The sequence below is a fragment of the Triticum aestivum genome, chromosome 7A (genome assembly GCF_018294505.1).
Source record: "Triticum aestivum cultivar Chinese Spring chromosome 7A, IWGSC CS RefSeq v2.1, whole genome shotgun sequence".
Classification (NCBI taxonomy): domain Eukaryota; kingdom Viridiplantae; phylum Streptophyta; class Magnoliopsida; order Poales; family Poaceae; genus Triticum; species Triticum aestivum.
In genome coordinates this window covers 697,480,163-697,498,469 of record NC_057812.1, presented here as the reverse complement: position 1 = coordinate 697,498,469, position 18,307 = coordinate 697,480,163, and the positions used below count along the sequence as shown (strand labels likewise).

General features: G+C 49.8%; 1 protein-coding gene across 1 annotated transcript; it reads right to left on the bottom strand.

Annotated features, from left to right (window-relative positions):
• Positions 1 to 10,769: 10,769 nt before the first annotated feature.
• On the bottom strand, positions 10,770 to 15,387 carry LOC123149437 (beta-catenin-like protein 1). Its single transcript, XM_044569095.1, has 8 exons — positions 14,279 to 15,387; positions 13,152 to 13,236; positions 11,936 to 12,032; positions 11,788 to 11,851; positions 11,652 to 11,708; positions 11,502 to 11,539; positions 11,300 to 11,381; positions 10,770 to 11,114 (listed from the first exon to the last, which is right to left on the bottom strand). The coding sequence occupies exons 1-8, from the start codon at positions 15,293 to 15,295 to the stop codon at positions 11,022 to 11,024; spliced, it is 1,533 nt and encodes a 510-aa protein (XP_044425030.1). The 5' UTR covers positions 15,296 to 15,387; the 3' UTR covers positions 10,770 to 11,021.
• Positions 15,388 to 18,307: the final 2,920 nt, after the last annotated feature.

The window sequence follows — 18,307 nt, the reverse complement described above, 5'->3', positions numbered from 1 at the left end:
GAGGCAAGCATAGAAGAGCTCTCAACGTGGAGTAATAGTAGTAGGTGCAGAATCATTCGGTCAACTTGTCTCGGACGTGATGCCTATATACATGACCATTGCCTTGAATGAGATCATAACTATGCGCAATTCTGTCAATTGCCCAACAGTGATTTGTTTACCCACCTTATGCTTTAAGTTTCTTCGAGAGAGAAGCCTCTAGTGAACCTATGGCCCCATGGTCTACCTTTATCATATTTACTAAAACCCTAGTTTACCTTGTTGCAATTTACTTTTACTTTAATTTGTTTAGTTTTCGACAACTTGCAATTTCTACCACCGTTACCGTTTACCCTTTACTTTTATCAGTTTTAATTCTTGCAAGTAACGAGTTAAGGGGATTGACAACCCTCCTGCCCGCGTTAGGTGCAAGTGTTTGTTTCTTGTTTGCAGTTGTTGCTTACGTGATCTTGCTTGGTACTCCTACTGGTTCGATAAACCTTGGTTCTCACTGAGGGAAATACTTATCGCTACTATATTGCTTCACCCTTCCTCTTTGGGGAAAAACCTAATGCAACTCACAAGTAGCACCGATAAACCAGAATGAGGATTCTTCAGTCCATCACATGGCACTCCCCTGCTATTCTACTTCTCCATAGACCAGGCACATGTTGGGGAACGTAGTAATTTCAAAATTTTCCTACGCACACGCAAGATTATGGTGATGCATAGCAACGAGAGGGGAGAGTGTGATCTACGTACCCTTGTAGACCGACAGCGGAAGCGTTAGCACAACGCGGTTGATGTAGTCGTACGTCTTCACGGCCCGACCGATCAAGCACCGAAACTACGGCACCTCTGAGTTTTAGCACACGTTCAGCTCGATGACGATCCCCAGACTCCGATCCAGCAAAGTGTCGGGGTAGAGTTCCGTCAGCACGACGGCGTGGTGACGATCTTGATGTACTACCGTCGCAGGGCTTCGCCTAAGCACCGCTACAATATTATCGAGGATTATGGTGGAAGGGGGCACCGCACACGGCTAAGAATATGATCACGTGGATCAACTTGTGTGTCTAGGGGTGCCCCCTGCCCCCGTATATAAAGGAGCAAGGGGAGGAGGCCGGCCGGCCCCTATTGGCGCGCCAGGAGGAGTCCTCCTCCTAGTAGGAGTAGGACTCCTACTAGGAGGGGGAAGGAAGTGGGGAGGGAGAAGGAAAGGGGGGCGCCGCCCCCCCCCCCCTCTCCTAGTCCAATTCGGACCAGGGGGGAGGAGGCGTGCGGCCCACCCTGACTGCCCCTCTCTCTCTCCACTAAGGCCCATATGGCCCATTACTTCTCCGGGTAGGGTTCCAATAACCCTCCAGCTCTCCGGTTTTCTCCGAAATCACCCGGAACACTTCCGGTGTCCGAATATAGCCATATAATATATCAATCTTTATGTCTCGACCATTTCGAGACTCCTCGTTATGTCCGTGATCACATCCGGGACTCCGAACTAACTTCGGTACATCAAAACTCATAAACTCATAATATAACTATCATTGAAACCTTAATCGTGCGGACCCTACGGGTTCGAGAACAATGTAGAAATGACCGAGACACGTCTCCAGTCAATAACCAATAGCGGAACCTGATGCTCATATTGGCTCCTACATATTCTACGAAGATCTTTATCGGTCAGACCGCATAACAACATACGTTCCCTTTGTCATCGGTATTTTACTTGCCCGAGATTCGATCGTCGGTATCTCAATACCTAGTTCAATCTCGTTACCGGCAAGTCTCTTTACTCGTTTCGTAATACATCATCTCGCAACTAACTCATTAGTTGAAATGCTTGCAAGGCTTATGTGATGTGCATTACCGAGAGGGCCCAAAGATACCTCTCCGACAATCGGAGTGACAAATCCTAATCTCGAAATACGCCAACCCAACATGTACCTTTGGAGACACCTGTAGAGCTCCTTTATAATCACCCAGTTACGTTGTGACGTTTGGTAGCACACAAAGTGTTCCTCCGGCAAACGGGAGTTGCATAATCTCATAGTCATAGGAACATGTATAAGTCATGAAGAAAGCAATAGCAACATACTAAACGATCGGGTGCTAAGCTAATGGAATGGGTCATGTCAATCACATCATTCTCCTAATAATGTGATCCCGTTAATCAAATGACAACACATGTCTATGGTTAGGAAACATAACCATCTTTGATTAATGAGCTAGTCAAGTAGAGGCATACTAGTGACGTTTGGTTTGTCTATGTATTCACACAAGTATTATGTTTCCGGATAATACAAACATTATTATTGCCTCTAGGGCATATTATGTTGGGGAAGGAGACCAGCCTGTCGTGGGGTAAAAAAGGAGAGCTGACCAGACTTCAAACATGCATCAAAACCCTGGTGGACAAGAAGCTCAAACTTGTCAACGTAGTCCAGGTTATGCTCACCCGCTTGATCCTCCCGTGCCAACAACGGGCCTTCAACCTGTGCGAGTTTGACCCGGCGCGGCACCAAACTTTGAGCAGGCTCTTCGACACGACGTACGAAGATGCCTGGAAGGTGCTTTTCAAGGGCGCTGTGGCTCCCGCATCCGCTACTGAGGATCGTGGATTCAGTGCGTAGCGTCACGCTCTTGCGGTAAGCTACTTTTTTCCTTTTACAGGGTATCAGTGTTTCATAGTTTGACTCCATGCGGGATCTAAGCTCCCTTTCCTTTGACAGGATTGGCAGGTGACGTCCGGACAGATCAACTGTCCGGCTCCTTTGCCTGAAGGCCCAGCGGACGCTCAATTGGCGAAGCTGCTGGTTCCGGCACCCTATGTGGTGCCGGAGAAGAAGGCCAAGAAGAAGGCCGCGGGGACTCGAAAGAGTGCCCGACGCCCGGAGGTGTCGGATTCATCATCCGACGAATCCCAGATGCACTCCTCCCACGAAGATGAGGAGGAGGAAGAAGAGACCCCTCCCCCTCCAGCGGGGGAAGGGAAGAAAAGGAAGGCCGTCCCAACTGGGGAGGCCGAAGGGTCCAAGAAGGGGAGAACCCCTCCTCCGGATTATTCCACTAACGCAGACGACGGTGAAGAGGAGTGGCCGCCCAGGGCCAAGCCCCTGGCGAAATCGTAAGTATCCGGATACCGGAGTGATTTCATAGTATTCGTTTATTGCACAGCTTTCCCTTATGTCGAATATGTTTATGCAACCTACCCAAAGACCGGCTCGACGCGTCGTCGAGCAGCACACTGGACTCGTCGGACGTGAACTCGCTGCCGACGGCTTCCTCCCCCCGCCCTACGGACGACACCAAAGTGTTGTCCCAACAGGTTCCAATCCGGGAGGAGGTGGTCCTGGAGGCGCCGCAAGGCAACCTCCCGAACTCCAAGAGTAAAGGGGACGAAACCCCCCAGGGCTCCAAGTCCGGCCCTAGGCCGGACACCGCTCCGGAACCTTCAAAGGTTCCAGAGTCCGGCGGGCGACCTCCTTCCAAGAGGAGCAGGCCCGCCGTGCCGGTGACCTCCGTCCAACCGGAGGCGCCAGACAATATGTTGGAGGCGCTCCAAGGCGCCTCCATCGACGAGGGGCACCGTACTATTATGAGTGCGGTGCTCCAGAAGGTTCAGTCCACCAAGAGCGGACTGATTGAAGCTTGTACAAGCCTTTTAACAGGCTTTGAGGTAAGTAAAGAATGTGTAAATAACATCACCGCATAGACAATAGAAGCCAGGCGGTCTTGTTGTAGGTTACTCCGGGCACGCTTGACGGTGTTCGGTCGTTTACTGGCCGGACTGGAGAACTGCCTGGAGAGGCTGCTTTGTACTTCCGCCGCAAGGGCCGTCGTGTGCTCCTCCGTTCGGAGGGAGCGTTCTGTGTTTCCATTGACCGTAATTACTCCTCGAGGGCCTGACATCTTGAGCTTAAGGTATGCGTAATGCGGTACCACATTGATGCGGTTCACCCGAGCAGTGCGTGATAGCCACTGCGAAACGGGACTATGTCGAAGATTAACTCCTCGCTTCAGAAATTATCCGGAGATCCGAAGACCACTTCAAGTGTGACTGAGCCTGTACAATTGGCCTCTACACCTGGTATTACGCCTTTAAAGGTCGTTTTGGTGGGCTTAATCCTCGAGGGATCTATGCCCATTTTCCGCATTGTATCCTGGTAAAGCAGGTTCAGGCTGCTGCCGCCGTCCATAAAGACTCTAGTGAGATGAAATCCGTCAATAATTGGGTCTAGAACCAATACGGTGAATCCGCCATGACGGGTGCTAGTGGGGTGGTCCCTTCGATCAAAGGTGATCGGGCAGGAGGACCATGGGTTGAACTTTGGGGCGACTGGCTCTATCGCGTATACGTCCCTTAACGCGCGCTTCCGCTCCCTCTTGGGGATGTGGGTTGCGTATATCATGTTCACCGTCCGCACTTGTGGGGGAAAACCCTTCTGTCCATTGTTGTTCGGCGGCCGGGGCTCCTCGTCGTCATCGCTATGCAGCCCCTTGTCGTCATTGTCGGCGCTTAACTTGCCTGCCTGCTTGAACATCCAACAATCCCTGTTAGTGTGATTGGCCAGCTTTTCGGGGGTGCCATGTATCTGGCATAAGCGGTCGAGTATTCGGTCCAAACTGGACGGGCCCCTAGGATTCCTTTTGAATGGCTTTTTTCGCTGACCGGATTTAGAGCCTCTGAATCCGGCATTAACTGTCGTATCATCTGCATTGTCGCCGTTAATGCGGCGCTTCTGCTTGTTGCGACGCGACCTACCACTACTGTCCCTGGTGTCCGAATTACCAGGGTTCTTGGTTATATTGTTGCTACGAGCAAGCCAGCTGTCTTCTCCCGCGTAAAAGAGGGTCATGAGTGTCGTGAGTGCTGCCATAGATTTCGGCTTTTCCTGTCCAAGGTGCCGAGCCAGCCACTCGTCATGGATATTGTGCTTGAAGGCTGCTAGGGCCTCGGCGTCCGGACAGTCGACTATTTGATTTTTCTTTGTTAGGAACCGTGTCCAGAATTGCTTGGCCGATTCATCTGGCTGCTGAATTACGTGACTTAGGTCATCGGCGTCTGGGGGTCGCACATGAGTGCCCTGGAAATTGTCGACGAATGCGGCTTCCAGGTCCTCCCAACAACTGATTGATCCTGTTGGCAAGCTGTTAAGCCAATGCCGAGCTGGTCCTTTAAGCTTGAGTGGGAGGTATTTGATGGCGTGGAAATCATCGCCGCGGGCCATGTGGATATGAAGGAGATAATCCTCAATCCATACTGCAGGATCTGTTGTGCCATCATATGATTCGATGTTTACAGGTTTGAAACCCTCGGGGATTTGATGATCCATTATTTCGTCTGTGAAGCAGAGTGGGTGTGCGGCGCCTCTGTACTAGGCTATATCATGACGTAGCTCCAGTGAGCCTTGTCTATTGTGTTCGGCCATGCCGAATTTGTGGCCGGCGTGACGGATGTCGTCTCGAGCCGTGGGGCGCCCACGTGATCCGTAGATCGATCTTGTTTGTCTAGGCTTGTCCTCCAACATATCTCGTAAGTCCGACGCATATTCCCGTGCCTTGGTACGGGGTGCGGCTTGAGTGGAGGGCCGGGAGGCCTCTCTGTCGCGGCCACGAGGTGGCCGGTCGGCCGCATCAAGTGCTTCCTCCTCTAATTGGGGTAGCAACCTGCGCTTTGGGTAGCTCTTGGAGGGGCGTTCGAGTTTATGCTCTTCGGTCGCAAAGACTTCGGTCCATCTGTCGACTAGCAAATCTTGATCAGCTCTAAGTTGTTGCTGTTTTTCTTGAGGCTTCTTGCCGTCGCCATAAGTCTGCGTTGAAAACGCTTTTGTTCGACGGGATCCTCTGGCACGACGAATTCGTCGTTGTCGATACTTGCCTCGTCTTCGGAGGGAGGTATATAATTATCGTCCTCGACCTCTCTGTCTGCCGCTCTCTCATGAGGGCTGATTTCTCCGTCCTCCTGTGCTAAATCTTGCTGGAGGAGGTTTTCTTCGGCGCTTTCCGGAGTATTATTATCTCCCGTGCTGGAATCGCCGTGTTTGTTTTGGCGGGATTTTGAGCGGCGCCGCTGACGCCGGCTCTTAGGCTGTTTCTTGGAGGGGTCATCCTCCGCTGTTCCATCGCCATCTCCCTTTTTTGGGGTGTCCACCATGTATATGTCATATGACGAGGTGGCTTTCCAGGGCCTAGTAGGCGCTGGTTCTTCATCATCTCCTTCGTCAGTGTCCATACCGTCGATGTCTTCGGAGTCGAAGTCGAGCATGTCGGTTAAGTCGTTGACAGTGGCTACAAAGTGGGTGGTGGGTGGGCTTTGAATTTCTTCATCGTCCGAATCCCAACCCTGCTGGCCGCAGTTCGGCCAGGGCTCTCCTGATAAAGAGAGAGACTTCAGTGACTTCAGAATATCGCCAAAAGGCGAGTGCTGAAAGATGTCCGTGTCAGTGAACTCCATGATCGGCGCCCAATCGAATTCGATTGGCAGGGGCGCGGAGTGTTCGGAGTCCGAAGAGGAGTCCGGCTCCTTGGAGTCACGAGTCTCGCAGAGTACGGGGCTGGTGTTCGGCTCAATCGCCATTGGGATCGCAGCCCCCGAGGCGGCGTCCAACCGCCCATCCTCGATCGGCGCAGTTGGCTTTGAATCAAGGATCGGAGCCGATGCGGGTGCGGCCTCCAGGGCACTGTTCGGCGGCAAAGCTAGATCATGCTCGTCGGGACAGTACGGTGCGCTCGGCAGTGGCTCGAATCCGTCGAAGATCAAGTCCCCGCGGATGTCAGCCGTGTAGTTTAAACTTCCGAATCTGACCTGACGGCCAGGGGCGTAGCTTTCGATCTGCTCTAGATGGCCAAGTGAATTATCCCGCAGTGCGAAGCCGCCGAAGACGAAGATCTGTCCGGAGAGGAAGGTCTCACCCTGGACTGCATCGCTGTTGAAGATCGTTGGAGCCATCGAGCCTGACGGCGACGACACAAAGGAACTCTCAGTGAAAGCACCAATGTCGGTGTCAAAACCGGTGGATCTCGGGTAGGGGGTCCCGAACTGTGCGTCTAGGCCGGATGGTAACAGGGGGCAAGGGACACGAAGTTTTACCCAGGTTCGGGCCCTCTCGATGGAGGTAAAACCCTACGTCCTGCTTGATTAATATCGATGATATGGGTAGTACAAGAGTAGATCTACCACGAGATCAGAGAGGCTAAACCCTAGAAGCTAGCCTATGGTATGATTGTTGATGTGTATGTTGTCCTACGGACTAAAACCCTCCGGTTTATATAGACACCGGATAGGGTTAGGGTTACATAGAGTCGGTTACAATGGTAGGAGATCTGAATATTCGTATCGCCAAGCTTGCCTTCCACGCCAAGGAAAGTCCCTTCCGGACACGGGACGAAGTCTTCAATCTTGTATCTTCATAGTCCAGGAGTCCGGCTGAAGGTATAGTCCGGCCATCCGGACACCCCCTAATCCAGGACTCCCTCACATGCATTGGTAATTTTTCTCTTAATACTTGCATGCAATGATTAATGCACTTTAAAGTTTGAACATGTGATGGGGAACAACCAAATTGAGCCTTATAAAATGGAAAAACTAAAATTTTAAGATAAGCCCTATAAACCGAAAAAGAGGGAGTATTACTTTCATTGCAGGATCCCTATCTGCCGCTGACAGGCCTGACGCGCGCGATCGTGATCATCGACCCGATCACGATCGAGTTCCAGCTGAAAGCGAAGAGCAAGACGGACTCTAAAGAGGACGAGCTGCTGGCCTTCGGGATCCGCTCAGGCATCCTCTGCAACCGGTGCACGATCGAGATCGCCTACGCGCCGCTGACCCCCTCGGTCGAGGCGATCATCGTTGGTGTCTGGGTAATCAACGGGGTGTGGCCGGAGGGTCTCCGGGGCCGCGTCGTCGCCAGGGTCACCACCGTGAGGGAAGGAGAGTTGCTGCTGCTCGACTCCCGAGACGGGAAGATGCCGATCAGCCCTTCGACCGGTGCGATCGACCTCTCAAGGCGCGTCGTGTCGGTGGACCTCAAGGGGGAGGAGGAGCTGGTGGTCTCCGTGGTGGCCTCCTCTCATACTGGTGGAAAAGAAGACGATGATGATGGCGGTGCTGCTGTCGTTGCGCGAGCACGCCGAAGAGGGCCGGCATGAGCAATGCCACCTATGATCTTGGTTTCTGCAAGGTGGAGGTCACTGTTGCCGGGACCCTTGTTTCGAGCTTGGTGAATGAGCGACGCGCCGCCGCGAAACTCATAGAGGAAAAGCCATGAATGGATGTTCTTTGTTTCTTGCGGTGCTCCACCCAAGCAATCATGGGAATGGAGAGGTTTTTCTCTCTGTGTTTAGCCTTGTTTCAAAGCTGCTCTTGTCTGCTTAGTTTCTTCGGTTCTACTTTTCTGAAGTGTTTCTCTGTATAGCCATGCTATTTATTTTTACTTATCTTTGCTCGGTTGTAAGTAAACCTGTGTTGGCCTACTTTGGGCTGTTACCTGTTGGTACAAGAAGTAAAACCTGAAAGATGCAAGTGTTCCAGCAAAAACATAACACTTGCTAGCATGAAGAATTCTGCCTTGTGTTAGAGCAATTTAATCTAACTTTCCCAGGGAGTTAACCAGTGATAAATGTACATATCATTTCAGGTTTTGCGGTACAACATAATATCCTAGCATTGCATTGCGGGCTTCTACTTTCAGACAGTAAGATGAGGCAATACAAATGATAATCATGAACTTCTGAGGAACTGCCAAAGAGATTTGCACCGTCGGTGCAGCGAAGCATGAGATGCGACTCAAATGTCGCAGGTCTAGTTCCCCTCTATCGCCACCATCAAGTATTTGCATTTTCACCGGGCTGCATATCTTGCTCATGGCAATCCTAAAGACTATCACACAGGTTACAAGATACCTACATATGCACTGTCTGCCTCATCATAATCTTCTCTGCATAGGCTTCAGAAACCATGTCCCCTCCCACGGCGACGGCCCCTCCGCCTCCTCGTCGGCGTCGGCGAACCCCTCGAAGTCCTCCAGGTCGAGGGTGAGGAAGCCGTCGTCTTCCCCGCCGTCGTCCTCGGGGTCGACGGCGTGGCGGCGGCCACGGGTCCGCAGTCCGGGCGAGGATGTGAGGGGACGGAGCTGGAGGGGGCGGCTACGGAGTGGGGTGGCCGCCGTCGCCGGCGGGGCGCGGCGGGGGAGGAGGAGGGGCGGGCAGTGGCAGCGCACGGCGGCGGCGAGCGGATAATACACCATCTTTTCGTCTTCTTTCTCCCTTTCTCTAACGACTCTAAGGCTAAACTTACGGACATTTTCGACGGATTTTTTTATTACAGACTGAAGTGTAGCTTTACGGTTGGAGTATACCTGGCCATGGGCAGCCAGGCCCGGCGACCCGGCCCAACGCTCCTCACGGGCCGGACCCGGACATGGGCCTAGATATTGAGCCTGAAACCGGGCCAGGCCCGAGCCCGTCATATTTGCGAGTTAACGTAGAGGGGGGCCACCGATGGAAATCAGGGGCAGGGACTGGTGTAGTCGTCTTCCGTGAAAATAATGCGTAGGAAGTTTCCGTAAGATCAACTCCACCCGGCCGACTTATTTTGTATGTGCGCATTTGTTTGATCGCGACGGACACAAAAGTTACCCAATGCGGCAACCTAAACGAACGCTCGCCCTTTTTTCATCCGCCCCACGACCCATTTCAGGCCCAAATTTGGACCGCGTTTGTGTCGGCGCGGATACGGGACGGACGCGCACGACACTTGCTCTTCTCCTCCCCCTGGCCCGCCTGTCAGTGACACAGCGCCACCATTCCCCCCTCCCCCCTCCCCTCCCCCCCACTTTCAAAAAAACCTCCCGCCCCCGCGTGCGCCATGGACGATGACGTCGCCGACCTCGCCTCCCTCACCTCCGCCAGCCCCGTCTCCGACAAGGAGGCAAGCCCCGTGCCCCCCCCCCCCCCCCTCACCCCGCAAGGCGGCGACACGACCAAGAAGGAGCCTCCGCTGATGGACGAGCAGTGCGCCGTCCAATCGGCCAAGAGGAAGGGCCGCCGGCACACGCAGGAAGCCAAGATCAATGTCGCGGCTGTGTTCACCCTCGTCGCTGCCGCGGAGCAAGAGGAGGCCGTCGTGAAGACCGCCAGCTCGGCCACAAGGCCACGAGGCAAACCTTGCCGATGCTAGGGTTAAACCCTAGCCAGCATGGGCTCGTCGCTATTGCAGTGGCCGCGGGCAGCACCGGCTCTTCGCCCCTTCGTCCCCGACTCGCCGCGCATGTCGGCCACGCTGCAGGCGCATGGCTACTACCCCCACCACGCCGGAGCCTCTCGTTTGACCAACCCTTCATGCTCCTAAGAGGATGGAGCTGGAGCAGGGGTGTAGGGTACAGCGACGGGGCGGGGTGGCCGTCGTCGCCGGCGGAGCGCTGCGAGGGAGGAGGGGCGAGAAGTGGCAACGCACAGCAGCGCTGGCGCCGAGAGGATAATACACCATCCTCTTCCTGCAGTGAGCCAAGCAAAGCTTTGCCTTTCTTTCCAAGGTGATACTACTATAATACTATAGTTCACTAAAAGAAGATATTTTTAAGAGTTTCTTCCCTCACTTAATCGAGACATAGAAACTGTTTTTGACAGCATTTTTTTTAAATGACCGTAACGAGGCAAATAATCTTTTTTAAGAGAATTTGTTACGAAAAAAAACCGTAAATACATGGGCATTGTATCTTGTTCTCTAGAACTGCCAAAGATGAGATAAACTTGGAAGCGGCACTAAATCTAGTGGTGACAATGACACAAAAATCACAAGACCATTCTGTCAAAACTGATGCAAGCAAGTAATTGTCTGAAGCTACACAGCACAGGTCAGGTGCAATGCCAGTTTGTTGCTCCTCCACAAGTTGAACAACACAGCCTACACGTATGTATTCTCAGAAGAAGACGGCTTTTGCGGATAACTGCTGGCTAGTTTACAAACAAAGCGCAAATGAGATGCACATTTCAATCCGGTCATGGATTCATCTTGTGGAATGCTACGGGAAGACGATGCATCACGACAACGCGGCTATGATTTCCTTGGTCCGCCCTTGCGCCTTCTCCTTCTCTTCCGGCCCATCCAGGTCCCCGATGTTGTCGTGGTACTCCTGCATCACATCCGAATCAGGCATCAACAAGCTGATTAATAAACTGTCAAAAACATTGTCTACTTGAAGAATGCAGACAGCCTCCCTATTGTTCAAGGCAGAAAACCGGCGAATGACCATTCGCGCTAGTTCCCATCAGAAACTACTCGACAACATATGATTTATTCGAGAAAGGAATGACATGCCTGAAGTATCTCCTTGACATCATCCTTTGTCAGCTTGTTCTGTCTCAGGAGCAACTCTATTCTTGTCCTCATCTGCGAGTTCCTGAAAATTAATGACAGAGAGCAAAAGATGAACACCGCAGTTCATTTTAATCTCATTCATGGCTCTCTGTACAACAGAGCAGTAAAGGGGGGAAGAAAGACTGAATGAAGCCTTACTTACCCGGAGTGCCAGATATGCCCAAGAATAAGCGCCACTAGCTGAAACATACAAACAACTGTTTCAGAAGCTTGGTGGAGTGAACAAGAATCAACAGAATATAGGCTGGAAAATATCATCAGATGCAGCACTGCCATGCCACTGCGGTAATACCTGAAGCGTGTAAAGCCCAGCTTCAAGTTTCCGGTTGTACCGCTCATCATCGTCCATCTAAGAGATAAGAGCATGCAATTTAGCAATAAATAATCTGTTTGGATTTGACATGGAGGTCACAAGACAGAAAAGGCACCTCTAAATCATCTAAATCGAGGCTTTCGAACCTTTCGGTCTCAGCTTTCACTCTGTCTGAATACCTGCATGGCGCAAAGAGATCATACTAGCAATTAATAACAAGGAAATGACAGCAGTTCCCTTGGCTCTCTTGAAACTAGATTTACCGTATGTATAGCTCCATCAGACGGTCTATCTTTTCGCATTCATTCTCAACAAATTTGCCTAGTAACCTGATCCTTCGTGAACCTTTCGTGATACCACCTAACAGAAGAGGGTAACAATCAAACATGAGCTGTTAAGTCCTCGTACAAAAATAAAAAGATGATGATTGCATGAATTAAAATGCTGAACTATTTGTCCTTGTTACTGCAGCACCAACAAACCTATTTACATGGCAAACAAGGATTCCTCTGGTGCAAATTTATCAGGATCTATGCTTATTTGTGGGTGTGAGGAAGTAGGTGTGCTCAAACAAGTAACTTTCAGTGCCAGTTTATTCAGCACCACTGGAACTTAGGGCACATCTAACCAAGTTTTCGATGTACTTTATCTAGCCAAATCACACACTGATAATGATATGGATTATATGGGGACAAAGGTGGAATGGTGGCAGGCTACTAGGGTTCCTCAACAACTGACTGATACTTCAACAAGTTTGATTAGTTCATTAAATAAGAAACAAAGCATTTGTTCATATTGTTAATTTTCCTATGCCAAATTCACTTTTAGTTTGCTGTTTCTGGTTGTGGCCTGAGGCCTGGTTTTTCTGTCTCTTCAGTTTTCAATCTGTTTAGGTTATGCCCTGTTTCCTGTGGAACTTTGACACCTTGTAAATATTATGTAAACTACGTTTTCTCTGTAATATATTTCGATTCGGTGGCCTGGGAAACCATGAACTACAGGCTTTGGCATGGTGTTGTGAAAACTGAAATGACAGTAAACAGCATGGCAAAACATTGAATCTTCAAGTGCAACCATAATATTCAGAAGTACTGTCAGAGATGTAGATTTGAAATTTGCACATGCTAGAGTTAAATCAGTAATGTAATTAAAGCAATTTTTCTAATCAGATAAAAGTGACTGGAGAAGATAAGCCATCATGTTCACGGCATACTCGAACTTCTAGTAGGGAAATACTCCCTCCGTCCCAAAATAAGTGTCTCAACTTTGTACTAGAGTTAGTACAAAGTTGTACTAAGCTTGAGACACTTATTTTGGGACGGAGGGAGTAGTTAACAGAAAACCCTGTAGATAACTGGTGGTTCATAAGCTGATTTGTAGAAATGTAAGTATATTTGTCGATCCTCTGCTGCAGGTTCATATACATACAATCCAGAACAGCAGTGTATAACGGACATTGGAACAGACTTGCCTGCTTACCAAACAATGAAGCAACTAGTGAAATGATGCGTTCTTCTAGCTCTTCCTGATAGCTCTCATTTTTATTTTTCTTGTTCACAGGAATCTGAAAGCCCATATTTCAGAAGCAATTATAACATGCTTACAAATATATCAGAAAACAGTCTCAAGTTAAAATTGCGAATGGAGCGTGTTTTGTAATTAAGGCCAGCTTGAGACAATGAAACTCCTGACTCGCCAACTCGCTTATCAGTGAATTTTCAGGTCTACCTTTTTTCTCTAATTCCATTACAGTTCTATTTTTTGATAGAACATTATGCATGTTACTGCACCAGATATATACAACAAAAGGGACAAAACATGAAGCAACATAACAACCAGCCATTGTCACAAAATTGAGCAAAATAACTATTAACAGTCTTTAGGTTTACTAACTCAACAGCTTACACAATTATGATACAAGCTTGATTGAAAATTCTAGCGCCAGATATCAATACATAAACATTTCATCTATTTTCAGCTTTATTTACATTGGCTATAAAATTTATAATGGACCTAGCAGCAGTCCATGATCATATGCAATTCCAGGGAATGGTGATGAATTACTGAATTAAGTTGTACTACTCGAATATCTGTAATCATTGAAGATAGATAAAAGGAACAAGGCAAGGAGCAGTTGTTTATCACTGAAAAGGAGCTGTTCTGTAATATAGGCCAGTTTCAAACAAAGAAGCTCCTTGACTCGCAGCTTATCAGTCAATTTTCTTATCTGCTCTTTTCTCTAACTCAGTTACTTGTATTTTCCAAAGAATCCGTTATGTATGTTACTGCAGCAGATGTATATAGAAACAAACGGAACAGCATGAGGCCACATAACAACCAGTCTTATCAACAATGTATACATTATGATACAAGCTTGTTTGAAAATTCTAGCACCAGTTAATCAATACACGAATATTCATCCATTTTCAGCTTTATATTGGCTACAAAAACTATAATATGAACCTAGCGGCAGTCGATGAACATATGAGATTCCAGGGGATGGTGGTGAATTACTGAATTAAGGTGTACCTACTACTCAAAACATCTGAAATCACATAATATATGAACCAAAATAAGAAGGAATGGAGCAGCTGTCTATCACTTGCCTTACCCATGAACGCCGCAAAAGCAGTCTTGAGCCCGAGCACGTCGACAAAGCGCTCGCAGGCAGGGGGGAACCTGGTCATGGCGAAATCCAGCGTCCTGATGGCGGAGCTGTAGGCGGACTTCTTCTGCTTCATGATAATGATCATGAGCTCGACGCCCTCGGCCTTGACGAACCGCTCCTTGTTCCCGAGCGGCATGAGCACGCAGCAGAGGCAGTCGAAGAGGTTCTCGAGCATCTCCCCCTCGTCGGTGGTCCTGGGGTCCCTGGACTTGTACATGGCGACGGCCTGCAGCAGGCCGTCGACGCCGTTCATCTGGCCAAGCCGCTTCTGGTTGGCGGGGCTGTTCTGCAGCAGGATGGCGAGGATCTCGGAGGCGTACTGCTTGTTGGCCTCGAAGTCGCGGGCCTTGACACGGGCCAGCAGCCACCGGAGCACCTTGGTGCGGTCACAGACGAGGTCGGCGAGGTGCGGGCGGAGGTCGATGAGGTTCTCGAGGACGGCCAGGGAATGGTGCACCGCCTCGGCCTCGTCGGGGTCCACCTCGGAGAGCCGCGAGAGGTTGTGCACGAGCAGGTCGAGCGCGTTGGCGTCGACGAGCGCGTCGGCGAGGGCCTGCACCCCGGCGAGGTCCGAGGGGTCGTCGGAGTCGGTGAGGTCGGCGAGGAGGGAAGCGGCCGCGGCGGCCAGGTCGGCGTTTTCGTGGGTGAGGAGCGAGGAGAGGGAGGAGGCGAGGCCGAGCGGGACCAGGTCGGGGAAGAGCTCCGGCGCGCCGGCGAGGAGGCGGAGCCGGTCCGTCCCGGCGTGGAGGGCGAGCTCGGAGTCGGCGAACCGGGCCGGGTCGTCCGGGTGCTTCATGCGTGCCTCGAGGTTGTCGCGGAGGCGGCGCTCGAAGCCCAGCAGCAGCCGCTTCGCCGCCCGCAGGTCGAGCACGTCGAGCCCGTCAGTAGCCGCCTGCTCCTCCTCCTGCTCCGCCCGCTTCCGCTTCTGCGCGGCGGCGGCGGCGGCGGCGTCCATGGCGGCGGAACCCTAACCCTAGGCCGATCCGGCTCGGGTGGCTCGAGGAGGAAGATGGGTTCGAAAAATCGGCAGTGGGCTGCGTTTTGGCCTCTTGGGGCGTTTGGATCTGCTTGTAGATTCGTGCTGATTGTTTTCTTTTTAATCGTCAAATTTGATTTTGATGCTCTTAGAGCATCTTCAAGATGGACCCGTAAACCTTCCGCAACCATCCAAACCGAGCTGTTCGGACCGCGAAAGCCATCCAACGCAGTCATGCGGTCTGTGAAGTTGTCTGAACGCGTTTTCTCCTGCAAACCGAAGACAAATGTAGAGGAGGTTTTTGGGAGTCTGGACTGCTATTTCGCCCGCTTCTAACCGTCCAGTAAATAACCATCTGCTTGACAGGATAAAAGATCATCTTCTTGACAGGATGAAAATATCTGATAATTGTATCTGGCTTAAGCATTACTATGAGCCAATTTGGATAAGAAGAATTAAATCAATTCAATCAATTGATCTCTAGTGTTGCACATCCAAATTATACCAATTAATTGTAGTCTATGAGTGACCAATAGTTTGATTGATAAAGCATTTTAATCACACAATATGAGAGTTGGCTAGGAGTTGTGGTAGTTGATGTGATGTTACCTGCAGGGCTATGTAAATTATCCCATTCTCCTTATAGTTGAGTTGCGACGCTATGACAGACAGGCATGTATTACAACGGCATATAATTATTGTGATCCAAAGAAGACCTTATTTGAATATTCTTCATTGATCAAGCCTTATCATCTACTGAGATATTATAATAACTTTGGAGAAGAAAAACATTATAGTTTGAAGTTGTTATCTATGCAAGCTTATCATGTATATTTGTTGTCTTTCATAATAGAAGTACCATTTTAACTATCCTATAATTTCTATTCCAAAAGAAAAAGGGCAAGCATTAAAAAAGAACCCAAATTTCCTGTCAAGGACAAAAATAGCAATCTATTTTGCCTTTTTCTTCGTACACCTCTCCCATCAACCTGCTCAAATTTGCATTTAACCATCTGCACCCCTTGTTTCTTGCACATCTCCTCATTTATCAATTAAATAAATAATTTGTTATTGAATACTGACCAAACTCCTGATGCATCATTGTTTAAACATATATTTAGAAGTGTGACTATAAAAGAAAAATGTACGAATAACTATAGGGGTGACGTTTGCGACCTGAAAAAATATATACTTTTTTGGATGTAATGTGTGAATCATTTTCTACCAAACTGTACATGAAGCAAAATCAAACGGCATCCAGTAGTGGAAAACTGAAGTAAGCATCAATATCATTAGACAACTTGCTCAATCATTAGCACAAACACCTTGTGCTCACCAGCAAGGCAACCGCCTTGTCCACCGATGAGTCGTTCATCCCAGCACCACGCAACTATCAGCAATTGGTATCGCCTGATGATGCCTGGCGGATGCGCTCGTTGACGCGACAAGATCTGCCTCATGCTAGATGCACTGATGCCGCTGTTGGCAATGGAATGGGAGGAGTATCATCGATGCTGCTCCTCACATCTCACCTCGGCTAGGCCTCCCAACTCAGCTGCAGCCCGACTCCCTCTTTCGCCGCCGCCGCTAGTGCTCATCACCTGTTGCGCGGGTGAAAGATGAGGTCGAGACGGAGGCGACAACCGTCGGATCGACTCCACAAGTTGTTGCTGCCGCGCAGCCAAGGATTCGCCACAGTCATGGCGAGGCCAAGGAATCACGCCGATAATGGTGGATTCGAATCTGAGTCTCCAGGGAAAGTGGGTGGCGCTGTAGCCACCAGGCCACAACATATTTGTTATGATCAGTGGTTCGCTGAGTGATAAACCAAAATCCGGCGCAGCAACCTGTGATGGAAAATGACTTTTTTTTCTGACTTATGGATGGCATAGTGGGTAATTTGTAGCAACTTTTGGGGTAAATTACATGACATACGGACAAAAGCAATAGCCCCTTTATTATTAGATAGAGATTTGTGCGTATATTTTTGTTAGAATTAATGTGTTTGACGAATGTCATTTTCTGAAAACTCCTAAAGTAAATCTCGAAGGCCTATGAATAAATAGCAAGTGAATTAAGGTGCAATCTTTAGTCTCATCCTGAAAGTGGAGGAGATGTACCCGCAAAAGAAAAGTGGAGGAGGTGTGAAACCAATTTAAATAGTGGAGTCACATCACTCCACTGAGGATGGGGCTTCACCCTGTTGGCTACAGCTGCGAGTGCGCACCTAGCCCGCCAGGGTTCGAGTCTCGGCTCACCCCTTGGTGCTCAGGTTGTTTCTTCTATAATAAAATAATTCCATCAAGAGCTAGGCCTAGTTGATTTTATTTTTTCCCACTCCACTAAGTAATGTGTATAAGAAGAGAAAAAGAAGACCACACACGCTTTTTCTAGCATGTCCTGACTTGGGCACAAGCCGGGGCTGGGTGAAGGGAGCGGGCATGTGACATGTGCGTGGATGGTCCGTCGAAATTCGGTGCATGGTCTTGCAGGAGTATGATTTTCTTTTGCCATTATGTTTTATTTTTTGATTTCCTAGCAGAAAACTTGATTCTTTTCGTTACCCGTAAGTTGGAGACTAGGTCAGTTGAGATCGTGATCGCGAGGCGATGCCACACGGGTTCTTTTGTACATATGGAGAAACTCTTGAAATCAGCCGACTGATCACATCACAGACGTAAGCCGCGTCCCATGCTTGCCACATGTCCCGGTGGCCCACCGCGTACCACAGCTCCCTCCTGATCCTCATCCCAACCGGGGAAGCACTCACCACATTTGTTCTCATATATACCACGCGTTGAGCACTCCTCCACACCATATATCCGGGATCTGTCTTGTTCCTCCCTCTACCGATGCTAGATCTTTCTCTCTCCTTGCTCCATCTACTTCTCCGACGAATCGAATCAGCACGAGATAGTCGTGGTGAGACGTCGTTGCATGGTTCTTTGAAGGAAATGTTGCAAGGACAACATGATGGGGGCGTGATGCAGT